General features: G+C 41.5%; 1 protein-coding gene across 2 annotated transcripts in view; it reads right to left on the reverse strand.

The window, feature by feature from the left end:
- Nucleotides 1-15098, reverse strand: part of LOC117047269 (glypican-5-like) — a 374186-nt gene that overhangs the window by 202700 nt on the left and 156388 nt on the right. Inside the window, exons 4-6 of one of the 2 annotated variants that reach the window (XM_033150212.1) lie at nt 12488-12621; nt 9587-9646; nt 7835-7960 (exon numbers count right to left, since the gene is read on the reverse strand). In XM_033150212.1, the coding sequence (XP_033006103.1) occupies nt 7835-7960; nt 9587-9646; nt 12488-12621 (320 nt within the window). The remainder of the gene's footprint in view (nt 1-7834; nt 7961-9586; nt 9647-12487; nt 12622-15098) is intronic. The other variant, XM_033150213.1, reaches the window with a different exon arrangement.

Genomic DNA, 15098 nt, shown 5'->3' on the forward strand with positions numbered 1-15098 from the left:
ATCCACAGGTAAGGAAATGTCAGGAAGACAGAATGAAGTACCATCTGGATGCAACCCTTAGTGTAGTGGTTAAGAGCGGTAGACTCGTTATCTGGGGAACCGGGTTCGTGTCTGCACTCCTCCACATGCAGCTGCTGGGTGACCTTGGGCTAGTCACACTTCTCTGAAGTCTCTCAGCCCCACTCACCTCACAGAGTGTTTGTTGTGGGGGAGGAAGGGAAAGGAGAATGTTAGCCGCTTTGAGACTCCTTCGGGTAGTGAAAAGCGGGATATCAAATCCAAACTTCTTTTTTCTTGACAAGTACTCAAATTCAGTAAAGCAGATTGGGAAGCTCTTCACATTTACTCACAATCTGAAAGTCAGTTTCCCACACACAGATGAGTCTCTGATATGCTCCCCCTTCTCTTTGCACCAGGTATGAAGGGTCCTCGGCAAAGCGCCCTTGGGTTGGACCTCCTCCTCCATTGGTGGGCCTGGGTGAACTTCCTGTCAGTAGTGGGTGGAAGCAGCAGAGTGCTGGGCAGCTGCGAGCCGCGATTTAAATTTCCCACAATGCCCTGGAACACATTGCATCAGGAGCATTTTGCAGGAATGAAAATTCTGTCTCCCAGACTCAGCTGTTGAGGTATTTTTTTTAAAGGGACACCCAGGGAAGGCATCAGCTGAGGGCCCTGGCAGCTACCTAAAGAGTACCAGCACGCTGATGTGGAGCCTATTTGCACATCAAGGCAACAGCATTTTAACAGCTGGCTGCATGAAGAACACAGTCATTTCAGACTGTGAACGTCATGCATATCACATCCTTACACATACAACTCCCAGTGGCTTGGCAACTGCACTTGTGGATTAAGAATGCAACACGGGTGAACAGGAGGCATCACTGCCAGGGTTTACATGCCCTCGTAGCATACAGCTGACTGAGCCCCAGATAGCTGAATAATCCACAGAAGCTGCTAGGTGGCATTGCACTACAGCAAAGGAAAGGATCAGTAGGCTGCTGTTCTCCCCATATCCTCTACAGAGTGATTATTAAAGAACAAACCTCTTCGTTTGTTCTTTCATCCTTTGCAGGGTTTATTCGGAATTAAACATCTTGTTGGCATTGGCCCTGTTTCCTTCAATTCATTGCTGTTTCATTCAATTCACCAATGCCGGTCACCAGGGTAGCTTTCTCACAGCTTTCTCATTTCATTTAGCCGAGATATGTCTAGTGCCGTTGTTTGGGTTGTGCAGGCATAAAATGTAACTGTAGTCAGTGTTGTGTATTAAGCAATAACACAGTCAAGATGTTTAATATAGAGTATTCTGTTGTATTACAGACCTAATTTGAATGTACAAGTTACAGCGGGAACGGCAATCATTTGCTGATTCAGGGAGCAGGATATGGATCCTCTGCCGGATTGGTTTTCACGGGAGGCAATCTGTGCCATTGGTTCCCACCAAAATGTATCTTCTCCCTACTAGATGACTGTTATTATATAAACCCCAGTTTTCTCCATTCCTTGCTGGCTCTTCCCTGTTTCCGAAATAAAGATTCTTGATTCTTGCCTCCAGTTATTAACGACACTACAGTCAGGTTTTAAATTTGGATCTGGGTGCCCTTTCGACAGCTAAAGCCATCCCTTGCCTTCAATTAGCTAATGAGGCTTTTGCTGTCACGAATTAGCTTCTGAGCTACAGCAGACATTTGGCAGAAATAGCAAAGGTGAGTTGTATCTGCCCACATTCATCCTGAAAAAGAGCCATTGAGGAAGAAATGGAATGCAGTGCAGGGAAATTGTTCCCAGGATCTACTGTGAGGTGTGGGGAGCTGGAATTAGGAGTACAGGGGGAAGACCTACCGTATATCTGTTATTAAATCACATGGCAAACACACTTGAATTTCACCTCGTTCATTTCACCATTTATAACTTGATATTTTGCTCCATGCAGCAGGAACCCTTAAACCTGACTAAGGTTCTGTGCTGATACAGGTATGTGTGACAAAAACCCACCCCTAGAGTAGCCACCCCCTTCTTACATTTGCTTTGGATGGTACAGATGGGTTTTGCATAAGAATAAATGTTTGCATGGTGCCAGAAACAGACTACCTCACAGCACAATATAATCTATTGGATTTATATCCTGCCCTTCAGTGTGACGTGTGGAGTAAACATTTTCCTGCACAAAAAGAACTCATGATGCAGATTTAAGTGCCCAGACAGTTTTCTTTTTGAAACCCCAAAAAGAGTCTGGGACAAAACAATATCCCAATCAACGTATTTCATTAGATTTTAAATTTTATTTCTCTAAAGGAAAGAATTATCTGCATTTGTGTGTCTTCTTTGGAAGGTATTCACTAGCTGTGCAAATTTTGCTTTTCAGATGACCAATAACTATTTGTAAGAGAGGAAGACTATAGGATTCATTTTATAGGATTGTGCTTGGTTTTCAGTGTGTTGTTTACTTTGAAAACATTTTGATGACCGTGGCAAACTAGAAACATTCAAAATACATTCCATGTTCCTATCCACACACACACACCCCATTACAATCCACTGTGACTTGGTTTCTGAGGTAATGTATGCTGTAGGCTCAAGGAAACCACAATAATTCCTACAGCTGCGCTCCTCCCTTTGATTTTTGACATCAAACTTAATCAGCTCTTAAAAATAAATAAATCACAAACCCAAGCTATTGTTTTCATGCTATTCAAAAGTAGTTCTAAGATGATTCAGCTCCTAAGCATTCGTGTACCCTTCCCATGTAAAGTATGGGCCATGCAAAAGCAATTGGGCATCTCTGTTGTGCTGTCATCAAAGTTCATTCAAAAATATTTGCCAGTGTCTGTATTGCACTGAATGATTGGACCCAGGAAGCTATCCTCCCCCTAAGTGCCTCTCCCTAGCACATCTGGAGGTCATATACAACAGAGAAAAACTCAGAAGAGGGAACCCAACCGTCCACTGAACACGGGTGAGTTTATGGTGAAAATAAGATTTAAATCAAAGCCTACTCTAAGCCACAACACTACATTAAGCTCTCCTGCTTAAGGTAACAGGATCTAAACATTTAGAGTGGAAAAGGTTGAAATAAAAAACGTTCCTTCCCATAAACTCTGAATTCTTCTTTTAAATCATTACTATTATTATGGCTTAAAAACCAGTCTCCCAGCTGCTTCTTTCACAGTAGCAGCTGCCACTCCTGATTTAATACAAAATTCTAATACAATACATGAATTTGTTCCGCAAAACTTAAACCACCCTATTTAATGACTGACATATTTTACTATTTATAAATATTCTATCGTAATATTTAATGTCATGTTTATGTGGTGCATTATTTATAAAGTCTATATTTGTTTTTCCTAAAGAGCTAAGTATCTATTAGTGGATGCCATAAATAAATATTACTCACCTTGCAGACAACTTCTTGAAATGCAAGAAGGGGTAGGGAAATTAAAACCAGGACCCTTGCCAGTGTATGCTTGAGGAATCTCGGGGCTGAGTTCACAAGCAACTCATCCAACCAGATTAACATGGATGATCTATTTTCTGATTCAATATTGGATTCAGAATTACGTCTACCAAATGCTACCAAACCCTCCACAGAGAATGCGGAGAACTGATGTTTTCTTAAGGGAGCAAAGAGTCCTCACGCTGCAGGCTTTTAATTAAGCACTCAGTGTGTAGAACAGGTTCTAAAAGATGCCAAATCCCTCTAGTTCTCAGGTTAGGGCTCCAATCCAGATCAGTAGCTCAGTGCTCCTAATTTGTGAAAATAAGTCCCTGCACTCAAATGCAGTACTACATAGCTAAGGTCATGCATAGCTTGGCCCAGACTTGACATTATTGGAGGAAGAATGGTGGACTAGAAACCCCTTGGGTCAGATTCTATCTATATGGGCTCTTTGTAAAGTCATATCCCCCTCATTTTTGTGGGATGTAAGAATCAGGTGCAGTCAAACACAACATTTGCTAGAGTAGACATGAAGGTTGTCTCAGTCCTCCAGCCGGTACTTCCTGCTTTCTAGGACTGAGACAAAACTTCCTATGTGTAACTTGAGATGGGCTCGGCCTCTCTTTAGCAGAAAGAACCAGAACCACAGGCTGGCGACCATCTTGTCTTGTCTCTCTCATGATGCCATCTTAACAACAGCATTACTAAGATGCACCCTTGGCACTAGGCCAAAAGAAGAAATGGGGTAATTTCTCCCATGAAGAGATAATCACCACATTTACACTATGTTCTAACCTTTTAAGTCTGCCTTCTGGGAACCTTTATGTGAACAGATGATTACTTGTGAGTAAACGTTTTATACTTTACATAAGACTGTGTAGCGTCTTATTTCAGGAGGGATTAAGCGGGGAAAGTACCAGGAAAATATTTACAGAGACTCTAGCGAGTCTGAGGAAGCTATCTGCTGTGCGTGTGATTAAAAAGGGGGATGTTAGCGCTGCTGATATTGTTCAACTTGTAAAGACAAGTTGGGGTAGGATATCTTAGACAATATATGCTCCCCCGGATTCCCAAACATTCCCACAATTTTTTCATTTTTGGCTTTGCCTGAAACATGCTGAGATACCTTGTTTTCAGTGCTTTTTCACTAGGTGTCACTTTAGTGCTACTTGGATAGCTGACAGCACTAAAGCACCGGTACTTGAAAACCTTGAACCCTAAAAGCAACTCTTCACAGATCCTCTAGCAGCATTCCCTCCAGATGTTTCATAGGAGATAATGGGCTGATCCAGGATAATTTAGAGCACAATCGTGTAATTTATAGTACAATCGTGTTACCCAGTCAGCATCTTTACAGCAGAGGTGGGAAACCCCAAGCCTGGGGGCCAATTCCCTCATCATACCCTTACTATCTGGCTCATGGGCAGCAGCATAGTGTTTGCTGGTGCCCGGGGTGTTTTCCTGGCAGGGCAGGGTATGGAGAGTGAACAGAACCCATTGTACTAGCTTAGCCCTTGCCACCCACACTGCTGGGCAAATGCTTATGAAGGGTTCATGGAGCCTGCTGTGCCTGCCCAGCCCTCACCACAAGAGCTACATGGGGCCATGCTGTGCCATCTGCCCACCCACTCATGCAGGAAGGAGCCTGGCTGGCCACCGCAGCCCTTGGCAGTTGAATCTCCCCAATGCTGGTTGGATGGCCATTCAGCAAGGGGGCCAGGGACACGGCAGCATGGCCAGGCCAGGCTCTGGGGCCCAGAGACCCCTGGCAGCAGGCAGGGTGGAAGGTGGATCCCTGTGTTTGTGCCCCCTCAAAATTGTGCACCCAGGGCTGTGCCTCTGGGGGTCCCCACACTACACCCCTCCTCGTAGGACTCTCCTCGGGCCATACCCTGAGGCTATAACTCGGCTATAACTCACAAGCCCTGCTCTGCACCATCCTTGAGAGCATTTGCTCAGACAGAACAGGTCATTGGACTCTTCCTTGTCTGGATGGAGGTATATATTTTTGCATAAACCTCTGACTTTTGCATGGCTGGAATATAGCTTACTGTACAAAAGATAAGAATCAATTGGGCCACCTTTAATCCTTTGTTTTTAATCAAAATGCCTCAGTGAAATGCATCCCATCTCACTCTCCACCAGCCAAATAACTTTTCATGAAAGAGACTTTTCTCTTGGTGAGATGCATCTTCCTGCTAAGGTGAAAAGAACAATAAACGAATCTGAAGGAAACAAGTCTGCAAAGAATTCCTTAAGGATCTGTAAACAGAACACACAGCAAGAAAGCACACACAGAGAGTGCCAAGTACAAAGACTCAAAAGCTTTCCCTGCTGTGGTGCCATCAGGGACAGAGATGATCTTTGCAAAAGTTGTGAAGGTCACATAGTGTTTGCTACATTTATGTGGCTTATTTTATTGTGTTGGTGCAGATTTGGAATCACACAAAGCCAAGAACAGATTCAGCACGAACTTTCAAGATAAAGTAATCATCCAGGTTGTTTTGTCCTACCCAGTGCCAGTAGAGACACAGCATGACCTCTCAACTAGGGATAAGCAATGAGGTATCATGCTTGCTGATCCAGAAGAGAACCAAGCATCTGAGTGAGCAGTTGGTTGAGGCCCTGTCACTCAGCAGGGTCCATCTGCATTGGGTTCTTGCTTAAAAAAAATAAATCAGGGCTGACTCTACATTGGGGAAGTGCAGGAAATGAGAATGTTGCTGACATTCAACCACCCAATTCTATGTAGATCACTTGGAAAGCTGGCATTGCTGCCAGTGAATCTATCAAGACCCACTGATAAAGGAGGGAGCCCAATCCTTCTTTGCTTCAATTTCCCTACCCTTCTCCTTCTGGATTTAACCAAAGTTAAGAGTTAGATCTGCTTTAACTTTAATTATGGTCAATATTAATCTGGTTCTCTTTTCGTTTGCTAGTCAATTGTGGCTTCAAATAACGGTCCATCAATAGCCACAGTTAATGGGTAGGCCATGTTGCACTTTATTGTTTCCTAGATGGTCTCTGCTGATGAACAATTTAAAATAGCATGTTTACAGTCACTGACCCCTCTTCAGAATTATGGTTGACTGATTTGAGCCAGATGTAATTGTTGCTTATTTCTTGTAACGTATTTATGTAGATTTCCAAACATTTGTAAACTACAGGGGTCCAATACCTATCACCACTTTGTTGTTGTTTAGTCGTTTAGTTGTGTCCAACTCTTCATGACCCCATGGACCAGAGCACACCAGGCACTCCTGTCTTCCACTGCCTCCCCCATGTTAGTAGCTTCAAGATCACTGTCCAACCATTTCGTCCTCTGTCACTCCCTTCTCTTTGTGCCCTCAATCTTTCCCAACATCAGGGTCTTTTCCAGGGAGTCTTCTCTTCTCATGAGGTGGCCAAAGTATTGGAGCCTCAGCTTCAGGATCTGTCCTTCCAGTGAGTACTCACCACTTTACTTAAGGTTTAACACTTCTGTTATAGCATATATTTAAAAAATAATAATAATACGCTGAATGTAGCCAAGAATCTAGGGCTGTAAAACCAATTGTGAATATTCAAGTCTATACAGAAATCACTGCCGTCACAATATGGAAGGGAACCATCAGCTGATCCTTCTTATCTACTCTGTTCCTAAGCATTTTTGCTCTATTTCTACCTATCAAACAAGAGGAAACTGAAAACAACTCTTCCAGTGGGATTCACCTAACAAGGCCTGTCTGTGGAATCCCTGCACAAGGACTACTACTTGTACAATGGGGTTGTTCCCCCTCCTCCCCCCCCGTCCTTGAAATTAGCTGGAGAACTCTCTAAACAGTGCACATGGGGAGAAGATGGGGCACCAACACTTGCACAGATGGAAAGATTGGAAGAGCGCAGCATTCAATTCCATTCCTTGTCAGAACTGCAAAATAATGTGCAAAGTAGCAATGGTAGAATGGATTAAAAAGATCAGAGTGGCAAAGAACCACAGTCAAATGTTTGTTCTCATTAAGCCTCTCTGCCAGCAATAATCAACATACAGAGTGACCTCCACATGGCAGGTAAAATGTTCTTTCTAGCTCCAGTGCTATGATCCAAAAGGACTAGTAATGGCATGGCATCCAATACGACATATTTAATCAACTTTCAGAGGTTATATTGCACCTCTATAAGACAGTACAAACTAGGCAGGAATTAAGTGTCACCTACCCATGCCAAAAAGGCCTGGTGACAGACTCAGAATGACAAGTGTATGTGAGTGCTTTTGCCCAGTCCTCAACACACCGGTTGAAAGAAACTGACCTATATAAAGGGTTTTGTCCCAGCCCAGCAAGAAACAATCAGTATGCAGAAACAAATTCCCTCCATTATGTCCACTCAGAGAGAGAACATCCCTCTCACAGTTACCTTTCTACAACATCCTCTCCGTTCCAGCAAGTCGAACTGTCTTTCATCACAAGATCACCATCACAGAGTCTTTCAGTTAAAGAGGCATAGAGTGTTCTGGATCGTTTCATGTAGTTGATGAATTCCCTAGAAATTAAAAACATAACGTTTGCAATGCAACACCAACAGGAGCACATTTAACATTCTAGGCAACTTCGTAATCTCAATCCTATGTCCATTCTCAAACTTCTGCCCAGCTCTGTCTAACTATTCTAACTCACTGAGGGCCAATCCACACAGTACATGCAAACACATGTACTGAAATCCCAAAGGGTCGTTCTTGTATGAATAGAATCTTGGTATGTGTGTGAAAGAGAGAAGTGGCAAAGTGGAGGAGATGTTAATGCCTTCCCTTCCCTACCACTTTCCCCATTTAAAAGTTCCTGCTTCAAGTCAATTTCCTCAGTTGTCAAGCTCCAAACCAAACCTTCCCCATTTCCAAGTGTGTCCTGGAGAACAAAGAAAAGACCCAGGTGGTGGTTACAGCAAGGTTTTTGCCTTTGGAATGGATAATATTTCTGCTGAAGTGCTATCCAATGAAATTCTAAGAGTAGAGTTTAGTCCACCTTTGTATAAAATACCACCTATCGAAAATCCAGGCATCCTAGTACTTCCTTCATTTAAATTATGATGTCCCAAACTTGGATCTCGAGCTGTTTTTGGATTACATCTCCCATCATCCCTAGCTAGCAGGACCAGTGGTCAAGGATGATGGGGACTGTAGTCCCAAAAACAGTTGGAGACCCAAGTTTGAGAAACCCTGATTTAAATTCTAACATCAAGGAGAGAAACAACTGAATAACAGTTGCCTAAAACTTCAGGAGGAAAGAGTCCTCTTGACCACTGTAAGAACAGGGTGCTGGATTAAATGGGCCATTGACTGGTCTAGCCGTTTTTTAATGTTCTTCTGTAACTGACTATTCCCAGAACACAAAGTCCTACGTATTCTCTAGACTCCTAGCCCTTACAGTGAAGACAATAGCATTCTTAGCATACAGAGGATGATCCAGTCTCTGTGTGCCTCAATCTCACCATAGTTGCAAGAGGATTTCCATACCACTGACCTCATCCTGAGACACTCTCCCTTCCTACAGGTCTAGATGCAAGAACTACTGGACACGTAGGAGGAGTTGGATCGTGCACACAAGTGCAATTATTGCATTTTCTCCAGATACAGATAAAAGGCCAATTCTAGCTTAGGAGTGGCAGGCAAAAGTGAGGTTTTAGTAGTGAAAAGTCTGTATGTTAGGATAGGAATGTACAAACTCCCTTTTAATACTGAACACAAAATCGAACTGCATACTTTGTTTTGAAGAGTGATATATTAATTTTCAGTATAGAAACAAAAAAGGATTGACTAAAAAAAATATGGTTGAAACTTCAGATTGGAGCTAAGAAATATTCAAATTTCATTGTTCATGTTACCCGTTGTCTATAAAATAAGAGCAAGGAGAAGATTTTCTGGTATGTCTTTAAACGGAAGACACCTTATTTTAAAATGATATTTGAGCACAAAGTTCTAGTATTTCCCCCCTCTTAATAACATGGTTCTTCTAGATGGTTGCATTTGAGTTAATAAATTAATATTAGAGGCATTTTATGGTAATGCTGACCAATACCTTGTACTCTTAAAAGGAAAGCAAGAGCCTTGAGGTTTGGACAGCTCGTTTAAAATGAAGAGACAAAAACATGTCAGCTTCTTTTCATTCTTACCGGGCCATTTTTTTCAAACTTCTGGATTTGTCATTCTTTGAAGCTTTCAGAGGCAGAGAACTGGAGTGGGCCAGGGAGAATAGTCAGGAGGCGGGGAGGAGTGGGGAAGCAGGAATTCAGGCAAAGAAAGAAAAAGAAATGAGAAACAAAAAGTAATAAATTATTTGAAAGAAAAGATAATCAAGAACATGCACAGGATTAAATCAGAGAAGCACAAATGCAAATAAAAAATATGCTCCAGCAAATAAAATATGCTTCAACCTATATATTAAAATATAATAATAAAGGCACAGTCTACCCACAGTTTAGTTCTGGGTAGATTGTGCTCTGTGCTTGAGGATTTGAGCTTTACTCTAAAACATGTTAAAATAAATTTATCCTTCTTCTTTTTAATGGATACCATTACAAAATGAAGGTTCAAAATGCTGAAAATAAATCTCCTGAATTTATCTCCAAATGTCACATTAAGAAAAGTTATTGCATACATGTGAGAACAGAGGAGGACAAATGATTTGTAGATGAGAAGCAGCACATGTGAAAGTGCTTGAGATGGAAAACCATTCCTTCTCAGGGGAACAAAACACTTATTTCCACAGGGAAAAGAAACAAAGAAAAGATCATTGCCCCTTCAGGGATATTGGAAGGGTAGGGTTAAGTGAGTAAATAAATTCATATCTGCTTGTTTTAGTTTACATCCTCTGTGAAGTGATGTAGCTCAGTGGAAGAGAACCTGCTTTGTATGCAAAAGGTCCCAGGTTCATTCCCAGGTGTATCCAGGTGAATTATTGCAGAAAATATCTCTCTCCGAAATCTTGGAGAGCCCCTACCTATCTCTGTAGACAATACTGAAGCAGATGGGCCAATGTTTGTATAGAGTTGTTGCTTATCTTCCTATGAAATCCATATAAAGGGCTTCATATGAGTTACAAGAACCTTCCTGAAACTTTAGATCACTGACATATTTTAACTCAGGAGGTCCTATGGAAAATCTTATGAAATGTGGGTGGTAATGGTCCAGTGTATGTCCTTATATTGTTTAAGTTTAAAAGAGAGTACCACAGGTAGTAGAAATACAGTAAAATCTTGACATCATATTACCTCAGCTGTTTCCTTCTCCAATTAAAGTGCCAACCGCTCTGCTTTTAAACAGAGTGTGTTTAGTGGCAGAATTTATTAACATGGATCCCAGATAGGATAGCCAATACCATCTATATGTAGGCTCCTTGTATGGGTGACTGCTCCTGCGATCCTAAAATGTTTCTTTACTGCTCATGTTGAGACTTCCAAGTTAAAAGAAAATTGTATTTCCAGGATCTGTTCATTTCTGAGTTGTGTTTGGTAAAGAAAAACAAAAGAATACCACTAACATGTGCTGAATAGGCGTAGCATCGCATGTACATGCAGAGATAAGAAGAACTGAAATACCATGCAGTTTTTGTGCAAGCTTTAGTCATGCCAGCGTCATCCACAGAGAAACAAGTTTCACAAAGTTCAAAAGATATGGGAAGAGGAAAATAAATTTAGATGGCAATAAAACAGAACACCATTACTTTGAGCAAACATCAGCTACAGGAAACAGAGGGGTGGGAATGGGGTGGGAGGAAGAAATGCTTACCAATCTGGAACTGATTACATCACAATCTTGGTAGAAAAAGAAGGCCGTTCTAATATTTTATTCTACAGCTGTATGCTGGTCACCAGTTAGCCATTAGGACTGCCTACAATGTTGGCTGACTTCAGCCCCAACATAAACTACTGGAATTTGTAGCTGCTCAACTACAGTACTTTATGCTACTCTAGATCTTGAATTTGCAAATGAGTATTCACAAGAGTTCCTTGCATCAAAAGGGAACTGCTTACAGGAATTTTGCAGTAAAGGACATCATGTTGCTCGTTAAGGTATCTGAAGTTGGTTGGAGTGTATTGGTCTAATAAGTTACAAATTAACACCTGAATTTCTGCACGAACTCATTATCATTTTAGATGGGTCTGATTCAGAGTTAGAGTGAAGTAAAGCTGCTCACATGGGCTTTAACTGGTATACTGATAATTGACATAGCTGTCAACTTTTCCCTTTTTTTTAAGGGAAATTCCCTTATTCCAAATAGGATTCCTTGCAAGAAAAGGGAAAAGTTGACAGCTATATATTATTGCCTCCAAACAGCTGAAGAACAATTTATTGTGCATTCAGGTATTCTTTTAGCTGCTTAAACACTAGAGACAAATAGGAGGCGATTTGGTGCAGATTATATTGCTCTGCTCAGAAAATTCATATGAATACTTCTGGATTCTCTTATGGGTTAAATTAACTTATTATATAATAACAAAAAACATAACAGGGGACCAGAGAATCAGCCTTATGTATCAATTAATCAACGCTTTCCATTAGTGGACAAGGGAGAACTCAGCTCTAGGAATCTTTGGATCAATCCCAAAAATGCCATATGGGTAAATGCTTCTTGCTCACCAGCTATGGTGTTAAAATTTGGCCATATACTGCTGTAGTGCTCTTTCTGTTCAGTTATGTCGTAACAGTAAGCAAGTACATAATATTTACTAATACCAGGAGTATGGAACCTATAGCTCTCCAGAAGTTGTTTGCCTCCAATTCCCATCAGTCGCAGTCACTATGGTACATGGTGGTATGGGATGATGGGAGTTGTAGCCCGCCATATGTTTTGAACTACAAGCTCCCCATGTGTAACTTGAAGCATTGGATTTCTAAATAGGACCAGTTTCATACAAACATGCTTAGTGAATATGTAATGGAAGTGAGTATTGGAAAGCACAATTCTGGTTTCAGAAGTATTGGATTGGTTTTTTTATTTATTTAAAAAATGGTGTATTTTGGGGAAACTCTAGTTTCAAATTTATGAGGAAAAATTGTTGCATCAGGGTTACCTCCTTTTATTGCTTAGAGTATTTGAGTGTGTCATTGTCAGAGCCTGTGTCTCAGTTACTTCCTTTGCTTGAACTATGTTGTCTGGTAAAGGTTTCACTTCTTTTTCTTCAGGCTGTCCACACACTTTATCTACCTGTAATAAAAAGGAGGGAGAGAAAATGATTACATGGTAAGAACTAGCATGCATGCTTAGCATCACAGATCCAACTGTGGAGTATCTACATGAGAAGGACCATGAGATGGAGATGGAGTATCAGGCTAGCCACGCATTTGTTCAATTGTATAGTTATATGCATTAATCTTTATGTGTTGTCCATATGAGAACACACGTCCACCTGTGGTTTGTCTGCAACAAAACACTTGCATGGGGCATGTGCAATGTTGGAATTGCGAGAGGCAATGCATGCATTTCCATCAGATTGCACAGCACATGTATCAGAGAAGGGTTTGTGTGAGTCGTAGGACCAGCTCCTGCATGTAGCCATGGTATGAAATGATGACCCCAAAGGGCTGAATGGAGATAGTACAGCAGTGATGAAATTATTCCAATTCATTGTAAAGAAGCAGGCTTATATTTCCAGAATACTTCTGAAACTTAATAAGCTATTAAAATTTAGTATCAAAATAGAATGTTGAAGAAGAGCAATATTATAATGAACCATGTAGTAGTAGTAGTAGTAGTAGTAAAAATAATAATAGTAATTTATTATTTATACCCCACCCATCTGGCTGGGTTTCCCAGGCAACTTCCAGCAAAACATTAAAATACAACACAGTGGTGCCCTGCTAGACGAAAATAATTCGTTCTACGAATTTTTTCGTCTAGCGGTTTTTTCGTCTAGCGAAGCGGCAATGACAGCCGCGCTCCGCTAAACGAAAAAAAAAGACGAAAATTTTTCGTCTTGCGAAGCAGCCCCATAGACTTTTTCGTCTTGCGGGGCAGCTTCCGCTAGACGAATGCCGTTCGTCTAGCGAGTTTTTCGTCTAGCGAGGCATTCGTCTAGCGGGGCACCACTGTAATTCATCAAATATTAAAAGCTTCTAAAAGTCAGATAGTTGTTTATTTCTTTGACATCTGGTGGGAGGGCATTCCACAGGGCGGGTGCCACTACCAAGAAGGCCCTCTGCCTTGTTCCCTGTAACTTCACTTCTTGCAGTGAGGGAACCACCAGAAGGCCCTCGGTGCTGGACCTCAGTGTCCAGGCTGAACGTTGGAGGTGGAGACGCTCCATCAGGTATACTGGGCCGAGGCCATTTAAGGCTTTAAAGTTCAGCACCAACACTTTGAATTGTGCCCGGAAACGTACTGGGAGCCAATGTAGGTCTTTCAGGACCGGTGTTATATGGTCTCGGCAGCTGCTCCCAGTCACTGGTCTAGCTGCTGCATTCTGGATTAGTTGTAGTTTCCGGGTCACCTTCAAAGACAGCCCCACGTTGAGCGTTATGTGCTGGCTTGCAAGAGCAATCCTTTCATATCCATCACCTAGGGCAGGAGTCAGCAAACTTTTTCAGCCATGGGCCGGTCCACTGTCCCTCAGACCTTGTGGGGGGGCTGGACTATATTTTGAAAAAAAATATATGAATGAATTCCTATGCCCCACAAATAACCCAGAGATGCATTTTAAATAAAAGCACACATTCTACTCATGTAAAAACACCATGCAGGCACCACAAATAACCCAGAGATGCATTTTAAATAAAAGGACACATTTTACTCATGTAAAAACACGCTGATTCCCGGGCCGTCCGCGGGCCGCATTTAGAAGGCAATTGGGCCGCATCCGGCTTGTGGGCCTTAGTTTGGTGACCCCTGACCTAGGGTTTTGAGCTATCAGCCATGTGGGCTGGGGGAGGTACTCTTTTTTTAAAAAAAGTGGTTTTGATGTTGCAGTGGCATGCCTTTAGAAGCCCTGCCAGTTGTGCTGAGAATGAAAATGGATAAACATCATCATATATACCATGTATCAAAAATCTGGAATTTCAGGGGACCCCCAAGGTTTGAAGAAGTACTGAAAAAACTGCTTGGAGAGAAAGGGAAGATTGTGTGGGAGGCAAAAAACAACAACCAAGTATTCAGTGCCTGCAATGATTATATCTAGCTGAAAGGATGGAAGATACCTGCAATTCAGTTAAAATTAAAAACAAAACAAAAAAATAAAGCAATAAACAATGCAGCAATTCTAAAACTAAAGGCTAATGACTACCCCAATGAATACATTGCACAACATGAACTGAATGGAAATGATCAGTAACACAAATGATTACAATTAAAGCTTAGCCAAGCTCTATTGCTACATACTAATTTGTTTACTTCTGCTTTTTTAGTTGAATTGCATGTGATTACTTGAAACACACATGACTAGTCCATAAATTATTTATAATAAACACTTCAGTGTGCTGTTTTTCTTATTATAACTTTCACAATAATAACAGTACTGCTATAAGGAGGTATGAAGCAGAAAGATCCCACTGTCCAAAAAGAAATACTCAATAATTTCTTAGAGATTATGATGATGGAAAACTTTCACCATCCCTGGCAATTGGCCAGGGCTGATCTGGAAGGCCATAGGTTTCCTATTCCTCTGCCTTATTATCTTCCAAATAACTTAC

Source organism: Lacerta agilis, chromosome 5 (assembly GCF_009819535.1).
Source record: "Lacerta agilis isolate rLacAgi1 chromosome 5, rLacAgi1.pri, whole genome shotgun sequence".
NCBI lineage: Eukaryota > Metazoa > Chordata > Lepidosauria > Squamata > Lacertidae > Lacerta > Lacerta agilis.